The 23,294-nt window shown below is 37.4% G+C and overlaps 10 protein-coding genes across 10 annotated transcripts; 5 read left to right on the top strand and 5 right to left on the bottom strand.

Moving 5' to 3' along the window:
* Positions 1-156: 156 nt before the first annotated feature.
* On the bottom strand, positions 157-4,473 carry TM35_000291590 (putative ubiquitin-protein ligase-like; the record flags this gene model as incomplete). Its single annotated transcript, XM_029028316.1, has 1 exon — positions 157-4,473. The coding sequence occupies one exon, from the start codon at positions 4,471-4,473 to the stop codon at positions 157-159; it is 4,317 nt and encodes a 1,438-aa protein (XP_028880343.1).
* Positions 4,474-5,353: 880 nt separating this feature from the next.
* TM35_000291580 (uncharacterized protein) lies at positions 5,354-6,334 on the bottom strand (the record flags this gene model as incomplete). Its single annotated transcript, XM_029028315.1, has 1 exon — positions 5,354-6,334. The coding sequence occupies one exon, from the start codon at positions 6,332-6,334 to the stop codon at positions 5,354-5,356; it is 981 nt and encodes a 326-aa protein (XP_028880342.1).
* Positions 6,335-6,699: 365 nt separating this feature from the next.
* Positions 6,700-8,199, bottom strand: TM35_000291570 (putative phosphatidylinositol 3-kinase; the record flags this gene model as incomplete). Its single annotated transcript, XM_029028314.1, has 1 exon — positions 6,700-8,199. One exon carries the CDS (start codon positions 8,197-8,199, stop codon positions 6,700-6,702), a length of 1,500 nt encoding a protein of 499 aa, XP_028880341.1.
* A 441-nt stretch (positions 8,200-8,640) lies between these two features.
* Positions 8,641-9,153, bottom strand: TM35_000291560 (vacuolar transporter chaperone; the record flags this gene model as incomplete). Its single annotated transcript, XM_029028313.1, has 1 exon — positions 8,641-9,153. One exon carries the CDS (start codon positions 9,151-9,153, stop codon positions 8,641-8,643), a length of 513 nt encoding a protein of 170 aa, XP_028880340.1.
* Positions 9,154-10,275: 1,122 nt separating this feature from the next.
* TM35_000291550 (putative dynein heavy chain) lies at positions 10,276-11,115 on the bottom strand (the record flags this gene model as incomplete). Its single annotated transcript, XM_029028312.1, has 1 exon — positions 10,276-11,115. One exon carries the CDS (start codon positions 11,113-11,115, stop codon positions 10,276-10,278), a length of 840 nt encoding a protein of 279 aa, XP_028880339.1.
* A 1,021-nt stretch (positions 11,116-12,136) lies between these two features.
* On the top strand, positions 12,137-14,488 carry TM35_000291540 (protein kinase; the record flags this gene model as incomplete). Its single annotated transcript, XM_029028311.1, has 1 exon — positions 12,137-14,488. The coding sequence occupies one exon, from the start codon at positions 12,137-12,139 to the stop codon at positions 14,486-14,488; it is 2,352 nt and encodes a 783-aa protein (XP_028880338.1).
* An 878-nt stretch (positions 14,489-15,366) lies between these two features.
* TM35_000291530 (uncharacterized protein) lies at positions 15,367-16,155 on the top strand (the record flags this gene model as incomplete). Its single annotated transcript, XM_029028310.1, has 1 exon — positions 15,367-16,155. One exon carries the CDS (start codon positions 15,367-15,369, stop codon positions 16,153-16,155), a length of 789 nt encoding a protein of 262 aa, XP_028880337.1.
* Positions 16,156-16,507: 352 nt separating this feature from the next.
* Positions 16,508-17,266, top strand: TM35_000291520 (putative SNF2 DNA repair protein; the record flags this gene model as incomplete). The annotated part of the gene is made up of 1 exon (XM_029028309.1): positions 16,508-17,266. One exon carries the CDS (start codon positions 16,508-16,510, stop codon positions 17,264-17,266), a length of 759 nt encoding a protein of 252 aa, XP_028880336.1.
* Positions 17,267-17,883: 617 nt separating this feature from the next.
* Positions 17,884-20,787, top strand: TM35_000291510 (putative protein kinase-like protein; the record flags this gene model as incomplete). Its single annotated transcript, XM_029028308.1, has 1 exon — positions 17,884-20,787. One exon carries the CDS (start codon positions 17,884-17,886, stop codon positions 20,785-20,787), a length of 2,904 nt encoding a protein of 967 aa, XP_028880335.1.
* A 285-nt stretch (positions 20,788-21,072) lies between these two features.
* Positions 21,073-23,292, top strand: TM35_000291500 (putative kinesin K39; the record flags this gene model as incomplete). Its single annotated transcript, XM_029028307.1, has 1 exon — positions 21,073-23,292. A coding segment is annotated over one exon (2,220 nt), but the record flags the coding sequence as incomplete, so codon positions are not given.
* Positions 23,293-23,294: the final 2 nt, after the last annotated feature.

Here is a 23,294-nt window from a genome sequence, read left to right as displayed (position 1 = left end):
AATAATAATAATAATAATAATAATAAACTGATAGAATACAAATAAGAAAACAAACAAAAAAAAATATATATATAATGTATTAAGTTCTTCTTTTGTATAGGTTTATTAACCTTTAAAGTGAGAGCCGGACCAATGAAAAAGGAGAAGATGTCATCACTAATCTCCTTGACGTTGATTAGTATTATCACCACCGTTATCAACATCAGTATCATTATTTTTATTATCATTATTATCATCATTCTCTTCACCGAGGATTTCCTGCAGAACGCGAACAGTGCGATCTTTGCTGGCACCATTAGTACTCTTTTCAGTTTCCAAAGCCGTCTTAATATCTAAATGCCCTGCGATGGCGCTACGTTCCTCTAAAGAAAGATGACGACCCTTTTGAGCGGCATCCTGCATGAAAGCCTTATATAAATGATAATTACTGGGAGTTCTCCACGAAACAGCTTCAATTATACGTGGTCGTCCACTTACAAGGGCGAGTTGTAAGGCCTTCTGCCAACTTTCATGCCAACGATCACGGAGTAGTGTAATAATATTTCTTTCCTCCTTTTCTAGAGAAAGCGGTAGATCTGTACCTGGTACAATATTTTTCTTATTCTTATTCTTCTTCTTCTTATCTTTTTCCTCCTCCCCCTTCTCTTTACATAAACTCCCTCTCTTCGTGACGCTTTCTTTTAACATTAGACAAGCGGCATCTGCCATTGCGGTGTCTCCTGTCACTCCACAACGTAAAAAGTGTCCGCACATCTGCGCTGTTGGCTCCACCGCATCTCCCACCGCAGCTCGCCACTTTGCCCACACATCAACACCCAATTCAGGATGTCCACCACTACATAAGGCGAAACAGGTTTGAGAAAAGATGTATCCATCTATAGCGGAAGGAGTAAGGGATTCAAATATTTGTAAGGCTTCACGCCAACGTTTTGCATTTGCAAGTAGTGTCATTATCCGTCCGAGTTCTTGAATCCCCACTGTAAAGGAAAAGGAAGAAGAGGATGAGGAAGTTTTTTTTGTATTCTGAGATTGATGTTTCTCCCATGTGTGGTTAGAGTTCATAAAGATACGCATCGCACCTTCCCAGGCCATACCTTTTGGTGCTTTTTCACATGCCAGTAATCCTTTACGTGCTGCATGAAGAGGTTCTGCAACTATACGTGGAATGGCCTCAAGTGCCAATTCCCAATTACAATTATCAATACAACGGTTTAAATCTCTCATATTATGTATGGGAGCTTCTTCTTTTCCATTCTTTAAATCCATTATTTTTCCTTGTTCCTCTTTTTTTCTATACTGAAGAGCAATAGTTGTACATGCTTCACGTAATCGTATTGTTCCCATGGATAATTTTTGAGCAGTATCCGCAAAAGGAGTAAAGAGATGCGGTTCTTGATTCACAAGACGTTGGATATTGGCAATAACAAGAGTAGGATCTGCTTTAAATCGAGGGAGTTGTCGAAATAAAATTGAAAGAGAACTTTCATCATAGTGTTGTGCAAGTGTAAGAATAAGTAGTAATCGCATTGCCTCACGTTCTGATACTGGTAAAAGAAACGCAATATCATCACAGTTAAATAAGGAGATCATTTCCTTTGTTTTTTCAGGATATGAAATTAATGATGATACTTGCGAGTCTCTTGAGTCAGGATTAAATGAAATAGGTTTCAACAGCATCGTTTTAACTTCTGAAAAATAATTATTTTCCCAAAGGGTCAGAATATACACTTCTACCAAAGCCGCTATTGTACGTTGTGCATTCTCATAAGCAGAATGAGAAAGTTCTGCAGTGACATCTGCGGTATCATCTCTTTTCATACAAGCCACATTTACATTATACTGAACACATAAAAATATTAATCCATCTTTTACTTTCCTTGACATTGATGCGTTCCTTGGTTGATGAAACTTGGTATTTAAGTCATTAAAAGTATTCCGTAGTAGTGTACTCAAACAATTAAGGAGTTTGCCTCGTTGTAGAGCACGAGCCAATGGAAGAAGAATTTGTGGGATTCGTAGTGAAACATCCATACAAGCAACACTTTCATACCAATCAAAGAGATCACGCACACGTTTTTGTTCACTACTACCTATCGTTTTATTTTTACTCATACCTCTGTTAAGATCCTCCAAATACCACTGTAGTGATAAAAAACATTGATGAGTACTATGTAAATGGCTAGGAGGCCAATATTGTACTTCTTGAATTCTATCCCAGGCCTGAAAAGCAAAAAGCCATCGAAATATTTCATCAAAAAAACGCCATCGCCATTCCATCAATAAAGTGATACGTGTTGAATTATCTATTATACCTGCAAAGAGTAACATAGCCATTGTACTGTTCACACTATTCCCGTTTATTCCTCTACTATTATTATAATTATTATCTTTCTTATTATCGATACAAATACTTTTATCACATATTGAATTTGATGCTAAAAAAGGTTTTGCAGGAAAAAAGAGAACTTCCATCAAGTCTCTTGCGATATCATTGCGGTGAAATAATCGACATCTTTCCAATGTACTAGAGCAAACTCTAAGAAGGTTTTCCCATAGAGTATAATGTCTATCTATATTACTTTCATGTACAAATTCCCAAATACCTTTCAAGAGCCACTCCCATCGTATAAATCGCTGCACCAACAAACGCTCAACATTCAATATCATGTTTAATTCGTTTGTAGTATAGTTTAAAAATATATTTTGTTCTTTTTTTGAGATATCAGAATTACTTTGTATCCAGCCAATATTTTTTGTATCTTTACTATAAATCTCTTTTTCACTAAGATTCCATAAAATTCCACACACAATAGAATCCCATTCTTTTGTGGATTCCAAAAATAAAGGTTTCTTTAACTTCATAAAAATAAATCCCTCACGCGTTGTATCTGTTAATGTAAGTAAGTTTGGAAGCCACCAACGCAAATGAAGTTGCATACGTATAGAGAGTGGTAAAAGAGTCTGAAGTCCGGTTTCTTTTTTTTTCACAATAATATTAGTTACAACTTCCACAAGTCGTTGCCACGCCTTAACATCACTACCATGGACTATCTCAACAAGGCTGATAAGTAGATAAATATAGAAATTCTCATTTACAAGAAGAGAGCTTTCAGTAACTTGCGGATTATCTTGACGCTTCTGCGATCCATAATTAAGAAATGGTGCGAGAATACGAGAAATATACCCCAATATTAATAATGGATGTTTTTCAGTTTGAAAATTATGTTTAATAACTTCCTTTACAATCGAAAGTAATTGTTGACCAACATTTTGGGAAATTTCTTTATTAGTATCAAAATTTACAGGAGTCTTCATTACATGTATTAGGAGGGATGAATTGGTCCTCACAATATCATACGAAACGATAGAATAGATAAATGGCCTTAAAAGAGAATGCTCTTGTAAACGTTTTAACAATACAAACCCAACTGTTGAATGTATAGTAGAGGAAGGAAAGGATACATTCTTCCTTTTCTTCTTTTTCTTTTCTTCTCCCTCTTCTTCTTTAAACTGGGTTTTATTATTTTCATCAAAAAAACACTGATAAACAGGTAACCCAGATAACACAGGTTTGCCATTTTTCAAACAACAATCCAATGGAATAGGGAATAAGTGTTCAAGTAAGAAGATAAAGGTATTGGGAAGAAACAATTCATGAGGTTTAGATTTAATAAAATTGTCTAGTAAAATATTTGCAACCTGTTGGAGACATTGGAAAGTACATTTATCGTCCGATAATAAAGGCATTACCCTTTGTAATTCCTCTTTTCCTCCCTCAAGGGAAATTAATAGTAAAACCGCATGCAAAGCAAGGTGTGGTCCTTTTTTAACTGGCAATTCTCCAGTGTCTTCTGAGGAAGGACTACATGCAAGGCATAATAACTTTAGAAATACTTCTTCAGCAGAATTATCTAACTTAAATTCTCCCTCTCGCAGTACTGACTTTTTCAAATTTAAAAATGTAATGTAGAATTTAATCCATAACTCAAAACACTTCAAAAGAGTTTTTTCACTCTTCTTCATACTATCAGTTTGTAGGGAAACCATGGATGCAAGATCAAGGGCTTCTTGTGCCTGTTCATCTACAAGAATAGCATACACGGCAAGTTTCATCATTAACATAGGTGGAGGTGCAAAGTTAAAGACAGTAGAACTCTTTCGCCAAAGCAGAAAAGCACTTTCTCCATGACCATAGTATAGAAATGTGCTAATTAATAACTCACACATAATAGAAGTAGAGCTAGAAGAATTAGTTAAAACTCCTGTTTCACTACTTTTTACTTGTGATAGTGTCTGTACGGATTCCGATATTGGTAATTTGAGGAAGTGTAAAGCCTCTTGCCATAGGTTCAATCGGGAAATCTGGTGTATCCAAGATAACAACTCTGTGGGAACATCCTTTGAATCCATTAAAGAGAATTGAAGTGACATTTCCTCTCGCGTTGATAAACCTTCAAAGGCTGTAGTTCTCATGCTTTTTGTAGTTGTTAGTTTACTCTTACTCGTGTATGGTCGATACCCACAGATGTTTTTATTTCTTACAGTAGAGAAGACTTGATCTTCTCGTCTAGAAAGAATAATCAGACATCTACGAACCGGAAGAAAAGCAACAACCATCAAAAAAAAAAAAGTGCCGCTTGAGAAAAATAATAAATAATAATAAAAAAAAAAAAAAAAAAAAAAAAAAAAAAAAAAAAAAACAGAGGAGATACATTGTTAAGGGGAAGGCAGAGAAGAGTATCAGAGAATTTTTATAAATAAAGGAAATAAATTGCACTAAAAACGAAAAAAAACAAAAAAAAAAAAAATGAAACACATGTCAAGAATCATCTCCTTCACTTTAAAGGAATTCCATAACTACATCTACATTTACATACAACTGAACGCGCAACTCATGCAACATCACAGAGGCTCCCTAAATAACACATGGGGAGGAAGTTCTGGTTAGCAAAACCAAAACAACAGAACGTAATACTAAAAATGTCTGATATAAGATGAGTAAACAAGAAGAAAAAGAGGTAATCTATAAGAACAGGAACAAAAACAACAAAAATAAATAATAATAATAATAATAATAATAATAATAATAATGATAATAAAAACAACAACGAAAGGAATGTACCGCAAAAATGCGAACAATCACAATTACATTCTTTCACAAGTTTTTTTTTTTGTTAATTTACCACTGCTTGACTAACATATACGTCGTGTTTTGTTCTGCTTATAGTATTCTTATTCTTTTCTTTTTCTTTACTTCTACAAGAAAGTTGGTATACTGAATCTAAAAACAGAGACACATATAGAGACACAGGCACAGAAATAGTGAGGAATAGGTAAAGAAAAAAAATTTTTTTTACTTAAATTTCACACGTTCCGGTGCCCTTATGGATGACAAAGCAGCTTCTTTTCCAATAGTTTGAGTCATATTTACCCTCTTGAACGTATCTAAAGACGGTACACCAGATTGTGTTAAATTCAAATTAGGTCCACGGAAAGGTTCAGCTGTAATTTTACCCGTTGTCCAGGGTGCATCCGTTGGCATAGACCATTTTGTTCTGGTGTGCCATGTACGGAATGGTCTTGCATGTTTTTTAACACCTCCCTCAAGCAATGGATCTGGAATCCACTCTATATCGTTAATAATACCACATGGCTTACCTGCATAAAATGCTCCTTGAGGTCGTTTTTTACGTTTTTCAGGTTCACCTTCTGGCATCCACGGAGGTCGATCTTCAGGTCTGTGGGTTAGTGGACCGGCCTTTAAGTGGTGAATACGACCACGATCAATCTTATCATTGTAGGGATCAGCTATCCACTCTGGAGCCTGACCAAAACCATCCACACGTCCTGCCCTCATACCACCGTCAACACCTCTAGCTGCACCTTTAGCACCAGGAACGGCGGCTTTCTCTTCCAGTGGATCTGGCATATATGGATACTCACCAAAGAGACCACGTTTTAATGGATTTTTCTTTGTAAATACTGCAGTCTTTACAGGACGTGCGAGACCTTTTGGTGGTCCTCCAGCCTCCAGATCAAGTGGAATATCTCCAAGTCCACCAATTTGAGTTCCACGTCCTTTTGCAAAGTCCATTCTATCTCCATCTGGGCGATCATTAAGACGAGTGGGTAAGATAGGTGCTGTAAACTCTCCTGCTCCCCAGTATTCGTACTGAAACTGTCCACCAGCACGAAGATCATGAAAGGGACAACTTTCTCGTTGCAAGTGATCCTTTTCACAATCATAAAGGTGATGCCAATTGGTCCAATGACGTCGACCATCCCAATTTTTAGGTCGGAGATTGTGAATTGTCTCAAAACGGCCTTCAGTCATTTTTCTGTATTAAAGTACTCTTTCTTCTTCCAAGTCCTACAACAAAAAAAAAAACCTTTTGGAACTTTCAGAAATGGGAACGCAAAGTTTCTTCGTAAGAGAAAAGAAGAAAATATAACAACTTTATTTTGTGAGAGATAAAAAAAAGAGGAAAAACAAAAGAAAACAGCCTTATTCTCAAACGTAAACAAAATGAACTATTGTCACTCTCTCCACAATAATAAAAGTAATATATATATATATATATTAAGAGAGACAACCTTTTCCAACAATACGATAACTAAATGTACAAAGCAAAAAGAGGGAATTCAATCAGAGCAATCCATATATATATAGCTCTCTTTTCCTTTTTCTTCTTCTTCACTTTATTTGAATCCCTTCCCTTCTTGTAAGAAGTGACCCACAATTGGCTGGCCCTCTGCTAAAGAAGGATATGAGGATTCATCACCACCTTTAATTTGTAATGATCCAAGTGATTGCTGATCCGCAGGAGCTGCCAGTGGTTGATAATTTTCAACTGTAACTCCAAATTTCTTTTCATACGCAAACTCTTCAAATTGATGAATATAACTTTGAAATACATCACCAATTACACCATCATGTAAGCCAAAATAAGGCATTTGAGCATCATGTAATGGACGAAAAGTATCTACGTATTCTGTTTGACCATCAATCATCTGCATTCGACGGTATCTATCGACCTCAATTCCAAAATACTGCAAGGTTTTTGTAGCTAATCGTGTTGTGTGACGTTTCACATCACGATTGGACCAATGTACCATTCGGGATTTATCAAAGTTAGCCAAATAATCTATACTATATTCAGTACCTGAACCGAAAATACCCAAAACTTTATCACCTATTGTCAGTAACTGAGAATCAGTTGGTGTTTTCCCACTGTAGATAGAATTGTGAATAGCTAATGAGGAGCAAAGTGACGGTAGGCATTGAGATAATGCTCGATGAACCCAAATAATCCTCATATCAGGAAATATTTCATGAATAGATTCAATACTCAGAAGGGCAAAAGGGGAAAAAATCAACCACTGTGTTCGTAATAATGAACTTTTCTCTCCATATTTTTGTTCCTCAATCGGATTATTTATTGGATTAATTTCCTGTAAAACATTTTCTGAAAAGTGTCCACAACGTTTATACCACTGAAATAATTGATATATTCGTTTTAGATTTCTATAAACCTCTGTTTGATCTTCTTGTAGACATTCCAAAAGATATCCATCTAATCCACAAAGAAGACCCCATGCATATGACTGTGGAGACATAAGTTGTAGACTGATATCATCATCAATCTGATTGGAATTAAGAACTCGTACACAACGAAAATCAGGAGATATTTGATTAAACCACCTAAACTGACGATAAAAAGCACTTTGTCGATCTATATCAAGAAGAAGCGAAGGTGATAACGTATCACACTGTTTTAAAGCCACGAAAAGTCCTGAACGAGACAAAACATGAGCTGCCTGATGCCCATTACTACGAGGCAAACCAATTATTATTATTGGTTCAATTACCTTTTCTTTCTCAATTTCGTGACCATTTAAACGAAAAACTTCATCTATAGCTAATCTTTCAGAGAGTGCCCATACGAGCCGTTGACGTAATAATGACCTTCCATACTTAGATGTAGAAGGTCTCTCACCACAAGCGAAACAAAGCTTTTTCCACCATTTAAAATCAGGTATTAGCTCCACAGAGGTTGGAATAGAGAGATTCGCCCTCTTACATGCATCGTTTAATACAGCATCCAAAAGAAACGATTCATCCGATAATTTACTTGTGAAACGATCAAGAACTCTACGATTAATAGGACCACCTGCTGAGATGTCCCTCACCCCAGACATAGTTTTTCGGAAAAACATCCCGAATAAAATCAGATAATCACAAGCAGAAAAATACCACTAATTCAGGGTAATAATAATAATAATGAAACTTTTTTTTTTTTTTTGAGGGGAAATTAAAAGACGATATTTTTTCTTCCTTTTTGTAAACGATGAGAACAGAGAAAAGAAAAAAAAAAAGTTTCACTTTTTCTTCTAAAAAACTATCACTATTTATAAAGCACAACTCTCTTTTCGCCATGTAAGGACCAAAGGTAACTCTTGTCTTTTTTTTTCCTTCTAAACGTCCTAAAGATTGCTCACTATCCACGGAAACCGAGCACTCAACAATAACAAATAAAAAAAAAAAAAAAAACATCACAAGAGACTTTGCTCGATTACTTTCACATGCTGAAACACAAAGACAAAACAAAATATAGCTTGACTGCGACAGTTTTTTTTTTTCTATGAGAAGCGTGCTTCATTATTAAATGATGGTGTTGCGGTTCTGTAATAATGTCTCTGAATTGAAAAGATAGTTGCGATAACCAAAGAAGCTCCGAGAACAAGTACCAATACTGTAGGGCCACGAGTATCATCGTAACGCATTGGCTCACGCATATATATTTTATTAGCACGGTCTCTGAATACAAACAAGGAATATACCATAAAAATGATAGAAACAGGAAGTAACACCAATCCAGCCAGTTCAGCAGCATTACTTGACGTATCACCAAAGTTTAAAAGTGTCAATGACATCATGCCAACCATCACTGAAATAGAAAGCCACTTCAGAAAAGTTCTCTCATTGGCAAAGAATGTTTTGGGATCAATTTTTTGAGGGACACAAATCCGCTTATCATTAACTGATCCTGTTAGGTTACGACCACCCGGTCCCTGTAAATCCTCGTAGACTGCGTCACCATCGGCCTCACCATCTGCCCAGGGTTTTGCAGACCCTGTAACACAGCAGATCATTGATAGCCCTTTTCCGAATGCATTTGACATACTTGCAATTTATCTGCAGGTAAAGGAGTTTTTTTTTTTTTTTTTTTTTTAAGAGACAAAAAAAAAACAAGAAAAAAAGAGACATATATAGATTGAAAAACATAAAGAAAAAAAACCACTCAATACACAATAAAAACAAACATAGAAGAGAGAAATTTCTTCGTTCATAAATACAATCGAGTCCATCGTAATATGTCCAACACAGGTATCATATATAACTTCACCTTATGGATATATAGATATGGTCAGGAGAAGAAAAATGAAAATGCTTAACCATCATGTCATACAAAAGCCACTACTTAAGAAACAATGCAAATTTGTAAAACACCTTTCCCCCCTTTCAAACCCTTACATGTTAAGGAGAAAACGAACCAATAATAATAATAATAATAATATTATTAATAATGAGTGAAGTACAAAGAAAAAATCACGTAAAATGACGAGAGTCACAAAACCTTCTACTAGGAGTAATAAATACAAAAAATCAAACAAATATGTAAAAAAGAAAGAAAACATATTCAGCAAATAAAACACATTCCGACTATTCTCCAAAAGACGATCTAACGGTACAGTATTGCCGATACCCAGCTAAACGCTATCCAAACATTGAAAATCAATTAAGAATGGAGAATCCTTTGAACCCCAATGTCACATGTAAGTCGTTTCATAAAGATAAAAAGATGTGCGAAACAACAAGAGCAATCCATATAACTTCACCCAAGTTAAAAGAACAATTTATACGCAAACCTTGACCCAAGGTGAAGCACATCTTACGTGCACAAACTTTTTTAGTGAAGAGAAGAAGCACCCCCCCCCCTAAAAAAAAAGTAAAAAAAAACATACAGGAAATAACCATGGTTATGTCGAATACACTACCTTCATTGATAAATAGCCTATTCTTTCTATTAATAAAAATTAAGAAGAGTTTGGGAAAGTTTTCATACATTTAAAACAAAAAATAAAAGTGAAGAATTTACTGTTCTAAAAAAAAAAAAAAAAAAAAAAAACATGTAATGAGCCATAAACACACAAACAAAAGAAGAAATAGGTAAATCGGTTCCACAAAAACATCTATCCGTTAAGTGCGTTCAATTAAAGCAAGGTATCAGTTAAACGCTTTACCATTGCCTTTGTTTCTGGATGATTCATCTTCGCTTCTCCAACAAATGATAACATACCCATAGAAAACACAGCAGCAACCTTCGTTCTCATAGCGTACCATTGACAGTTCACCAATCCCCCACTCGTCTGTGGACTACTAGAAAGAGGAATTCCTAAAGAAAAGGATTCCCAAAATCGTTCTTCTTCTGTTTTTGAAGAAGAAACATTATGATGTGCAATATTTTTATTTTCTAAATGCACTCCAGGATTAAACGAAGAGAAAACACGAGACTGTAGAAGTACGTTCCCAGAAGCTATTACAGTCCCAAGATTTTCCATACGCTCTGCGTAATAACAGGTGGTGTCAACAAATTCAGCAACGTTTTTGATTGCAAATGGTACGTTAGCAGGATTCCATTCTAGAGCTACTGCTTCTGGCCAATGATGAACATATGGCAATAATGTATTAAACTTTGTCAACATTGCTTCTTCAACTACTTTTTTAACATCTGGAGGTTTATAATATCCCATTCGGTAAAGTTCTTTATTTTCAACAATTGAACTAAATATAGCACTCTTGTTAAAACATTTTTCCAGTCTCTGATGAGTAACTTTATTTGAATTATCTACAATATACTCAACAACAGCTATTGGAAAACCTCTTGGAAATAGTTGAACAAAATTCAAATTAGCCATATTTTCTTTATTATCATACTCACCTTTTGCTTTTAAAACATCAAGTGTCGAAGGGAGCAAATTCGCCTCAACAAATCCATATTTAGGGACTAATTTTACAGCCTCCTCCAAAATCTTAGCCTTTATTGTACTCATTTTTGGGCGGAATATCCCGCCGTTGGTCCTAAGAAAAAAAAAAAAAAAAAGAACCAAGAAGCTCATAGGAAAAATGGAAAGCAAAAACAAAAAAAAGACGACAATGAAATACAAGTCCAAAAACAAATAACAAAGGAAAAAAAAAAGAAAAACGGTACCACTCTGGAGGAACAAACCTCCCAATCACAAACTTCGAAAACAAAACCAATGGCAACGACGGAGTCCCCACCTTTCCCCGCCCGCCGGCGCCCGAAGGAATCGCCCGAGGAGGAGGAGGAGGAGGAGGAGGGAAAAATCAGGGGATTCGGGCTGGCCGGGGACCCCGCCCCGCAAAAAAAAAAAAAAAAAAAAAACGGACCCTCCACCCCCCGGGCCACGCCTTTCCCGGGGAACTGGCCCGCCAGAGCCGGGGGCCGCCTCCCTTCCCCCCTTTCTCGGAGGCCCCTCGCCGGCGCCGCGCCCCAAACCAACCCTAACGCCCGGCAGCCTCCCACCCTGCCTGCCCACGTTTCTTTTCTTTTGTTTCACCACCTTTGGTGCGCATTTTTATTCTTTGGGGATGTCGTTGGCGGTTTTCGGTGCGGCTCTTTTTTTTTTTTTTAAAGTGGTTTTTTTTTTTCCGGATGTCATTTCCTTCGTTTTGGTTTTTGCACGTTTTTTATTTTATTTTTTTCTGACGAAGAGAAATTGGACGTTTACTGCTTTTGTTGCCTTCTGAATTTTTTCTTTTCTCGATTTTACAGAGTCCAGAGTTTTTTTTTGTTTTTTTCTCCCTTAAGATGTGATTATTCTTTTTTTTTTTTGCGGTGTTTTTATTGTTAATTATATATATATATATATATATTTCGTTCTTCTTTCTCTCTCTTTTTTTAATTTTTTATTTATCTATTATCTTACAATTTTTTTTTTTTGTACATACGTATCTATGTATTTATTTCCTTTTGGTATAGTTTTACAAGCAGTCTATCATTGTGCGTAGTAATTCTTGGTCAAGTATACCTAAAACATAATTCTCATAAAAATGGAGAGCGTGGAAGCAGCAGGACAGTTAGAACAACGCAATTCGTCGACTGATATAATAATTGAAGAATTAAAGGAATTGGCTAAGTCTATGTTAGAAACAACGGAAGCTGTTCGACGGAGGACTCATAATGGAGAAGGTGTAAAGTCCTATCAGGCCCTTTTAAACTCGCTTGAATCTTCAGCAGTTGTGTCAAAACAAAATGTTGATATAAAGGTACATTCTAATTACCATGATCCTATTCATGGATTTTCTTTATCGGGTAAGCCTGAAAAAGAGTTTATTTCTTCTATTGATGCCTTAGGGTATCCTATTCCCGGTGGATATCACGAAACGAAGAGATCCAGCATGGAACAAAGTCCATCTTGTAATGTTGATTTAGAAAATATAGAAGAAACCTTTACAGAAGATGGTGTTGAAAGTTATGATAATAATGCTGTTCTTGCTGAAAATGTTTTTAACTTACAGCAAGAGAAAGTAATATCAAATAATCATATACCCACTGTAGATTGTTCTGCAGATTCTGATGATAACATATACGATGGTGTTAAAACACAAGTGGTTTTTAAAGCGGTTGACCCTGTTCTTTATCAAGAAATAAGTAGTTGTACTTGGCAACCTGAACCATTACGTCTACGAGTTGATACCGGAGAAACTGTTGAAGATTCTAGTGAAGAAGAAGAAGCAGATGATGACGGTGTAGAGGGTGGTGCTAATTATGAAATCAAGAAAGTTTTTCGTGTTCCATCTTTTCCTTTTGGTGGTGGTGTTGGAGATGAAGAAGCACGTTTATTGGGAAAAATGTTCAGTGATACTATTCGTCGAGGTGGACTTTCTGCTTCAATAAAACCTTTACACATAACAAAAAAACAATTGGTAAATTATGAGTATGAAGAATCTTTTACAACAAAGGAACAACGTTTTTCTTTTAAACCAACTTCACCTTTCGAATTTGTGGTTGAATTAGAGAGAGATGCAGTATTTGATGCAGTTCGAGCACGTGAAGAACGTCGTCGTGAATTTCGTCGTTTGGCAAAAGAAGGGAAAGCTCCTGTTACTATGGGATCATTTAATCTTCGTGTAATAATGGACCCATTAAAAACTGGATTTGAAGAAGAAAAAAATTTCCCTATTGAGCGTGGTACAATTGTTGCGGATCGCTATCAAATTATAGAGTTATTAGGAAAAGCTACATTTAGTCGAGCTGTTCGCTGTTACGACTTACATCAACCTATTTATGATGATGATAATGATGATGAAAATGAAAATACTTCTATGGCTAATACTACAAATAAGAATGATGTTGAGGGTAATGAATCAAATACGACAGAAAAGAAAAAGAAAAAGATTGCAGGTTATGCTGAAGTATGTTTAAAAATCATCAATAATTCAAAGGACTTTTTTGATCAGTCTTTGGATGAAATTCGTTTATTAAATTTGATTAATAAATACAAGGACCCTGATAAGGCACACGTAATTCGCCTCATTGATTCTTTTTATTACAAGGAGCATACAATGTTAGTTACTGAGTTGCTCTCTGATAACCTTTACGAATATTCAAAATATAATCGGGAAGAAGAAGATACATTTTATTTTACTATTTCTCGTCTTCGTCGTATTGCTCGTCAAATTACTGAGGCTTTAACATACGTTCATAGTCTTAATCTTATTCACGCAGATCTAAAACCAGAAAATATATTATTTGTTTCTCATCGACGATGCATAGTAAAGGTTATTGATTTTGGTAGCAGCTGTTTTTTAAGTGACCATTTAAGTTCTTATATACAGAGCAGGAGTTATCGCGCCCCAGAAGTAATTTTGGGTTGTGACTATGATGGAAGGATTGATGTTTGGTCACTTGGAGCTATTTTAGTTGAACTTGTAACAGGTGAAGTTCTTTTTACTTCTGAGACTGTTCCAGAAATGTTGGCACGAATTGTTTATGTATGTGGAGAACCGCTTCCACGAAGAATGTTATGGGAGGGTCGACATACTGCTAAGTTTATAAACAAATTTGGTTGTATATACGAACAGGGTAATAAAGACGGTGATGATGCCGGGGAAGATTCTTCTTATTACTATCTGTATACACCTGTGATGCAGACTATGGATGCGAAACGTACTGAAGAAAAGAATACTGAAAATAATGAAAAGATTTGTAATGGAGAGGAAAAAACAAAAGAATCCCCTGATGAGGGGCCATATTCAGTACTTAGAAAGAAATTAGCAGCTCACAATGTTACAGATCCTGCGTTTATTTCCTTTGTGGAGGCATGTCTAACTCTTGATCACAAAAAACGACCTAGAAGCAAAGATCTTCTTTCCCATCCTTTTCTTGCGGAATCTGATTGATCTTTCTCATATATTTCTATTTACGTATATATCAGTGACGTATTGGAGATTAGTATAAGGGAAAGCCTTCCCACAGAAATAAAGAAAGAAAGAAAGAAAAAAAAAAAGAAGCAGGTGAATGAGGTGAGAACACGGAGACTGTTCTACAGGAGTTGCATAAATGAAAGAAAATATAATACAAAAGAAGAAGAAAAGAATTCATTTTGTGATCTTATTCTCATATTCCCTTTTTGCTTCCCTCCTTTTACTTGCTCTTTTACCGTTGTGGATTGCATGTTTTTTTTTTTTTTTTTATCTATTCAAGAAAGATACTTTGGCCCCTTTCTCTTCCTTCCTCTTGTATGTAATACTTCTATTACATAGAAAAAAAAGAGGTATTGTACCACGTATGAAATTCACTTATTAACGTGGAAAAAAGATCAAGGGAAGAATAGAAGGTTCTGTGACCATCACTCTAATTTGTGTGCTGTCATTGCAATGGTGTTTTTTTTTCCCCTTCAATGTGCTAAACTGTTGTTCCTGACAGCTTTTTGGGGGGCGTATAGAATTAGTAATACATCTGTAAGCAGAATGAAAATGTAATTGGGGGTGGAGTGGGGTGATTTTTTTTTTTTTTTTACTGGAAAGGGTTTCCTTGTTTTTCGTTTAATTTATATATATATATATATATGAGATTTTTTTTTCAAAGTCTCGTGGCATTTTTGTGACTTATTTATATATATATGTTTTTTTTTTTTTTGCTTTCCTTTGTTCTTTTTTTTTCGTTTATTAGGGCGGAAAGAGAAATAGGAATACCTTTATTATATTATTTGCTTGGTTGTGTTTCTCTCTCTCTGTGTGTGTTGGGAGGTGCTTATTTCAAAGGTTGTCTGTATATTATGCGACGCTTGTTTATTCTATTTGTGTTACTCCTTTGTGCCCATGTGGTTGACTCTGTTAAAAATGGTTTCGTTGATGATTCTCCACGAAAACATTATTATCGGCATAAAGGAACCGAAGAAAGTCGAGAAAGTATATTGAAAAAATATACCGGTCATATTGCGTGGATGAATTGGAGACAATTAGTTCGTACTGTCACTGTAGCACAGTGTACTTTGCTAGAACATGATGCTTCTTCTATTCTTCCTAGAGATAACTCTAATGAAATGAAGAAGAAGAGTCAAGGAATTAAATTCTTAACAACTGCTCGATCAGCCTCACCTAGTCCTATTTGTCACTTACCTATCTTTCTTTTTTTTCACCGAAATGATTGTCCTGCATGCAAGTCGCTAGTACAAGAATTGGGTAAAAGTGCAGAATTTGAGCTTTTGAGTGAATACATGACGATGGTGGCTACAGAGACTATGGAGGATATGACTGAGTATTATCCATATCCTAAACCTCACGTTTATAGAGATGTTGGTCGTACTCATGGGATGCGTAAAAAAACGAGAATGAGAAAGGAAGAGTCTGATGCTATTAAACAAGCTTTTGCGGGACAAGGGGAATATTTTCCTCGGATATATTTCTTATTTCCTCAAAACGGAACTCTTATGCCTATTGTTAATAGCGCTATGGATGCTGATCCGGGGCATTTGAATTTTTATCACGAACCGTCATCTCTTATTGAAAGTATGATGCTTGCTTTACAAATGATGAACGGAGCGGTGAGCTTTGCAGACCTCTGATCCTTATTATTATTTTCTTGTTAAGATTAAACGCATTTTTTTTATTTATTTAATTGGATATTTGAGTCATTGTGTGTGTTTCCCCAATTAGCAGAGTAATCCTTTTTTTTGTTTTTCTTTTATTTTTTTTTTTTTTATGATCCTGGTTTTAATACAAGAATTTACTTCAACAAGTAAACGAGGATTATAATAACGAAGTGCAAAAAAAAAAAAAAAACACCAGCGGCGATAACCTTGGTCAAGTACAGCTACATTATCAGTAACTGTACTTTGTTCTAGCATACATAAGCACAAAGAGAGAGATAGAGTGTGGGATAAAAAAGGAAAAAAAAAAAAAAAAACGTTTTACCGAATGGCAGCATCAGACGAATTAAAGGACGCTTCTACAGCTATACCTATTAATGAGGTTGGGGATAATGAAATTGCTGCTTTTATGCGCTACTTTGTCAGTAGCCTTCTGCCGTACGCTATTGTATTTGGATCAGTAATGCTAAAGGTTCCTCAGATTATAAAAGTTCTGCAGCACCAAAGTGCAGAAGGTATTTCTCTCTCATCGCTCTGCTTTGAGTTAACTTCATGTGTGATAACAACAAGCTGGGGTATTGCACAGTCTATGCACCTAAAAGATTTTGGAGAAAATATGTTTATTATGCTAGAGATGGCTTTACTTTTAATTTTGGTTGGATACTTTCAAGGGAAATTATCAGTTGCCTTATCTGCGTTTATTGCTGAAACGATGGTATTGATTGCTTTGTCTGCCGGAGTTCTCTCCCATGATTTTCATGAATGGCTTCTAAGCATACAAATACTTTTTGGTTTAAGCAGCCGTGTTCCTCAGATTATAATGAATCACAAAAATCAATCTACAGGACATCTCTCATTTTTAACTTTTTATTTGGCTTTGGTTGGAGGTTTATCAAGACTCTTAACGACATTCCACAATGTCTCCGCAGAACAGGGCAGAAATGTACTGCTAACACAGTTTGGAGTCTCTGTAGCACTTAATACTCTGATTATTTTACAAATTTTGATTTATAAAAAGAATACTGAAGAAAAGTTGAAGCTTGCAAAGAAAAAGGGATCTGTAAGTGATGGTAAGAAACATCAGTAATTTCAAAAGAAGAAAAAAAAAAATAAAAAGAAAAAAAACGTTCAAAAAAAAAATATATATATATATATATATTTTGAGGATCTTGTTCTTAGTGTTCTTGTTGTTGTTGGTGGTGCGGATACATGGTTATAACAAATAATCTTATTTATCGAGAGGGAAGCTTCACTCTGCATCCTACAAATGATGGCTACTAACACCGTCATTTCAAACCCCCTCCTTGGTTTATGTAAGTGAAACTTGGTAATAACCATACAATTCATTACACATTTCAAACACAAGGGGACATGTACAGGTGATTACACCTGTACAATATTTTCTTTTTGTCTTGTTGCTTCTGTGGATTTTAGGATTTTTAGTTTGGTACTGATAAGTTTTTTTTTTTCTTTATTTCTTAATGAATCATGTATTTTTTTTTTTTTTTATTTTCTTTCATCAAAAAGAAAATAGACAAAGTATAGGAACTGAAAGAGATTTTTCAATATCGTATGTAAGTGTATGGTGATTTCATCTCCACTTTTTTTTGCTTTTCAAAGACAATTATTAACGTTTCACAAAAATGTAATACGAACAGTAATAAGGTGTTATCTGTATCTACAACTGAATTACTTTGCAAACGCATGTGTTCATGGAAGTCAGCCTTAACCTGCTATGAGTTTTTTCGTAAGCGTCACTTACCCATTGCGGACGAGGCTATTATGTCTATTTATCTTAGATTCTACGACCAAGGTGACGATTCAAAGGTTAATATCCAATTTTCTTCTGATATGCCGAACATTTTTCCATTTATGGGAGATGAAAAAATGCCCAAGATTAAAGTGAATAATTTATTTTTGAATGACTGTAATAATTTCTCTTGTAATGACCTTTCACAAAAAGAATTAAATGCCTTAAAGTTTTTTCTTCACAGCACACAATATCAACCAACGCTACGACCATTATACCATAGACTTCGTTTTATTCTTCAGAGTATGAGTCGAGAAGAAGAGTTTAGATCAGGGGTGAAGAGAAGCGTTGACTCTAGTTCAAATGATGTACAAGAATTACAGTCTGTTGTATCAGTTGCATTACCTGTTCTTTCTGCACCTTCATCAATTATTAATATTTCTCTGCACCACAACCTCCGAAAGGGTCGGTGGATAGATGCGTTACGAACCATCCATAATATACAGCAATATGGACTGTTAGAACCATATTTAAAAGAACTTTCCAAGGTACAATCTTGGAGTGGTACATCCGAGTTACTAGCCACTGTTAGTCAGGATGTGTGCTATCGGGCATGTGTTGAATTTCCTTCTCTTCTCTCTTTGATGGATACATTGATACAACAGTGGGAAACGTACTGGAGTGCAATGAAAGGTTCGACAATGGATAGAAACTTGGTTGGAGATAAACTTCTCCCCTCTGAGACATCCTTCTCTTTTACTGATATTCTCCCTGATTCTTCTTTTACTACACCTACATCTACATCTGCAGCTCTTGCTCCTGGTGCTGTTGTTGATAGTAATGATGATGGTAATAGAAGTGTCAATATAGAAGGTATTTCAGACAGCGTAGACAAGGATTCTGAGACTAAGTTTAGTGAAATGGAAGCCACGGGAAATTTCTTTCTCAGGAGGTCAGAGTTAGAGGAAAGTAGTTTGGAAGTTTTGCGTTTCGCTAGTTTCAATACTTTTTTTGGTGTATCTGAAAATGATATGAAAGTTTATGAGGAACAGGAAGTGTGTCATCGCCTTATGGAGGTTACTACCCGAGTAGCGGATTTTTCGTTTTGTTGTCGTCTTGCCGATGCGTGGTCGATTTCTTGTAATCACAACATATCAGGTAAAAGTCGAGTTTTTATCCCTTCTAGTGTGACGAAAGAACTATTACTTACACGTTTACTTTTAAGAGCACCATCATGTGAAATCATTTTGAGTATCTTGAACAGATGGCCGCAGTTTTCTTCAACTACATTGATGAGTCACTTAAAAACTGATTCAATAGATAATGATATCGTGGTAACGACGTTACGTTGTCCAGAGGTTGTTTCGGCTTTAGCTTATCGGTTAACCCCTTCGATTTTTTTTGAAGAAATTGTAGAAAAATATCTACAACGTTCTGAGATTCTCCTTTGTAAGGAAGTTCGAGATATAGTGAGAGATACTCTAAAGAGAGGAGAGTTTTATGATGCAGCTGAAAAGTTTTGTATGCGTCAAACCCAACTAGAGATGGTTGCATTATGTCACTCAAATGAGATAGTACACATGAGGAAAAGTTTTGGTCAACTTGTGGAGGAATATCTATCACAGCAGTTTTCTTTCTGCAAGAAAGTACAATTATTTTCTGATCTCTTTCAACATGTGAAGGAGACGGAATATGTGTTTATTATTAATGCCTTGCTTAACACAGTGGACAAAGAAAATATTGGGAATACTTGTTATACCACTGTAAATTCAAGTAGATTGTCTATAATCGTTCAACTTATTTGTAAATGGATTTCTGAAGATCATCGCCCTGGGGATGCGACTGTAATACTTTACCATGTTCTTAATGTGATTGAGGATAAAAACATAGAATTATGTGGGGTAGAAGAAGAAAATTTAAAGGAAAAGAGTCTCCCTTCATCACTGCAAAACCTTTTTGATATTGATGATGTTGTTAATCCATTCTTTGAGTCTGTTTCGCGACTTGGATTTCTTCTGGGTAATGTATCACCTAAAGAAGAAAAGTTTACCATTGCACTACAGTGGTTAAAACTTTTGTCAATGTTGCCAACAAAACACTTTGATGAGACTACTATTGTTGTTTGGCTATTTTGGACGATGCGGGCAGTAGTACAATATGAGGAAGAAGAAGAAAAGAATAGACAAGAACAACAATGTTTACAAATCTACACTTCAAACACAAAAACGATTCAAACAGAAGTCATAAAGGCAGTTTGCAACCTTTCTCATTCTCTAGAGAAATGTGAAACGACTGCAATTCTCCCACCTATGCTTCTGAACTGGCTGGTATCACACGCCGATATGCCTTGGGGTGATGCAACAGCGCTGCTTACTCGTCACGCTGGTATCAAGACATCTCAAAAACAACGTTTTGTTTTTATTCGTCTTCCATTAGGAAACGCAGCCTTTGATACATTTACGAACCCGCATATAAAAAAACATGTGCTATTATTATTAGAAAGCGAACTCCAAAGCAATAAGTTATCTAGAAGCAGCACTAATTGGTACCTTGTCTTCAAAGAAGATCTTGATCTTAAAAAGAGAGTAAAACATCTTTTTACAGCTATACGATTCACAATTCTAAACGCCTGGTATTATCGCATTCTAAATACCCATTTCTCCATAGAGTCAAACACAGATGATGTGAATGGTAATAGTTTTGTCCCCTATACTACAACTATTTCGCTGCGTAAACAGAGATCTCTTGGACAAGTAAAACGAAAGGTAAACCACGACAACATTATATACTCATTACATGAAGCGCTAGAATCCCTATGGAAACAGAACTCCTTCAAAAAAGAAAAGAAATATACATAACCATGCAATTTTTATTTTTCAGTATCCTTTTCACATACAAAGATAATGAAACAAGAAAAAAAAAAATAAAAGCAGATATTATCACATTCTATCTTACAAACAAGAACTCCTCTCATCCAAACTACTATAAAATGACTAATAAACCCATTTTTTTTTTTTAACTCAAACATAGATATTTCTTTAACTGGGGGTGAATAACGAAAAAGAGTAGACATAAGAGAAATTACAACGAAACCCACTCCTAGTAAAATAATATCAGCATCTTAATAAAACAAAAAGAAAAGGATGCAAAAAATAAGTGAAAGTAAAGATTCCGTTAAAGTCTCTGTGCGAGTGAGGCCACTTAATGCACGAGAGGGTAGTGATAGTTGCTCAGTGGTGGTTAGGGCGAACCAGCAGAGCAGTCAGGTGAGAATTAGTTCACACGCAGCCAACAAAGACCAAAAGAGTGCCGTAAATACGTTTCAGTTTGATAATGTTTTTTGGTCCCTTGAAACCCCTGACGAGTCTGGTGGCCGTCCTGCCGGGCAGCTGGAGGTGTACGAGGCGATAGGACGACCGCTTGTGCGCCACGCTTTCAATGGATTCAACTCATGCCTATTTGCATACGGGCAGACTGGCAGTGGGAAGACATACACGATGATGGGTGGTGACACGACATCACTTGGTGGTGTGGACGCTGGCGTAACGCCACGACTGTGTCTGGAGCTTTTTCAGACGCGTGAGCAAATCGAGGCGGAGGGCCACTCAAAGTGGACGGTGGAGGTTGGATACATCGAGGTGTACAATGAGCGGGTGTCGGACCTGCTTGCGAAGCGCAAGAAGGGCTCAAAGGAGGAGGTGTTTGTGGAGGTGCGTGAGCACCCGACGAGGGGTGTGTTCATTGAGGGTCAACGGTTCTGCGAGGTGTCGTGCCTGGGGGACGTTGTTGAGCTGATTGAGGCGGGAAACCGCGTGCGCCACACAGCGGCTACTAAGATGAATGACCGCAGCAGTCGCAGCCACGCGATTTTCATGCTAATGCTGCGCGAAGAGCGGTCGATGGTGACTGCAACGGGGCAGACGATCACTACAGCTGGCAAGAACAGTCGGATGAATCTTGTAGACCTCGCCGGGTCAGAGCGCGTCGCGCAGTCTGAGGTTGTTGGACAGCAGTTTAGCGAGGCGCGGTACATCAACCTCTCGCTGACGACGCTTGGGCGTGTGATTGACATGCTAGCCGATATGGCAAAAAACGCGGACAGCCAGTGGTCGATGCCACCGTACCGTGAGTCTAAGCTGACGTTTATTCTGAAGGATTCGCTTGGTGGCAATTCGAAAACATTCATGATTGCGACGATCAGCCCGAGCGTGATGAACTATGAAGAGACACTGAGCACATTGCGCTATGCTTCCCGAGCGCGTGACATTGTCAATGTGACGAAGGTGAACGAGGACCCGCGTGCACGGCGCATCCGCGAGTTGGAGGAGCAGATGGAACAGATGCGACGGGATATTCAGGGTAAGGACCCTGCGTATGTGGCGGAGCTGGAGGAGAAGCTTGTGCTCCTGGAGGCAGAGGCCCAGAAGCGTGCTGCGGATCTCCAGGCTCTGGAGAAGGAGCGCGAGAAGAACGAGATCCGTGAGAAGATGCTGCGTGCGACGGAAGCAGAGCGCCAGGAGTTGCTGGGAAAGGCTAGTGAACTCGAGCGGCAGGTGGATGAGTCGCGAAGGCAAGCGGAGTACTACGAGCAGATGAACCAGCGGCTGAAGGAGGAGCATGCCCAACGTGAACGTGAGCTTCTGGAGCAAGTGAAGAAGCATGAAGCCGAGATGGAGAGCGTTCGGCGGCGAAAGGATGCTGAATTGGTGAGCGGGCAGGAGCAATTACGCAAGACGATGCAGGATCTCGAGCGTGAGCGGTCGCAGCGCGAAGATGCGTTGCGTATACTCAGTGAGCAGCAGGCACAGCTGAGCGCGGCGTTGAGTGACTCGCGGCAATCAGAAGAGCAGCGTGCAGAGCTGCAGCGTCAGAACGCGGAGCTTTCTGAGCGTATGAGGCAGCTTGAGTCGGAACGCGAGACACAGCAGCGCTTATTGCACGATCTGGAGCGGTTTCGCGACGAGTGTGACGCCCTGGAGCAGGCTGTAACATTGCTACGCACCGAATTAATGGAGATGGAGGCACGCTACAAGGAGACGGTATTCTACCAGGATTCGGTATTGGACCTATGGATCGAGTGCGTAAATGGGATAGTGGGGCGCCTCGCCGTAGAACACGAAAATGAATTAAACCACAACGCGCAGAGCTACGCTGACGATCGCGCCAAGGCAGAGTGCAGGTGGGATGCAGAGCTTAAAGAGCAACATGCTGCCCTTTCTAGTGCCCACGAAGCATTGACCGAACTGCAGCAACGACTAGATCAATCCACAACTGATCAGCAGCATCTGCACAAGGAACTTGACGCCCTTAAACGACATAACAAGGCACTCTTGGAAGAGCAACAAGCAATGGAGCAGGCGAAGGC

The sequence above is a fragment of the Trypanosoma theileri genome (assembly GCF_002087225.1).
Source record: "Trypanosoma theileri isolate Edinburgh chromosome Unknown TM35_Tth_29_V1, whole genome shotgun sequence".
Classification (NCBI taxonomy): domain Eukaryota; phylum Euglenozoa; class Kinetoplastea; order Trypanosomatida; family Trypanosomatidae; genus Trypanosoma; species Trypanosoma theileri.
This window is presented reverse-complemented; position numbering and strand designations above follow the sequence as displayed.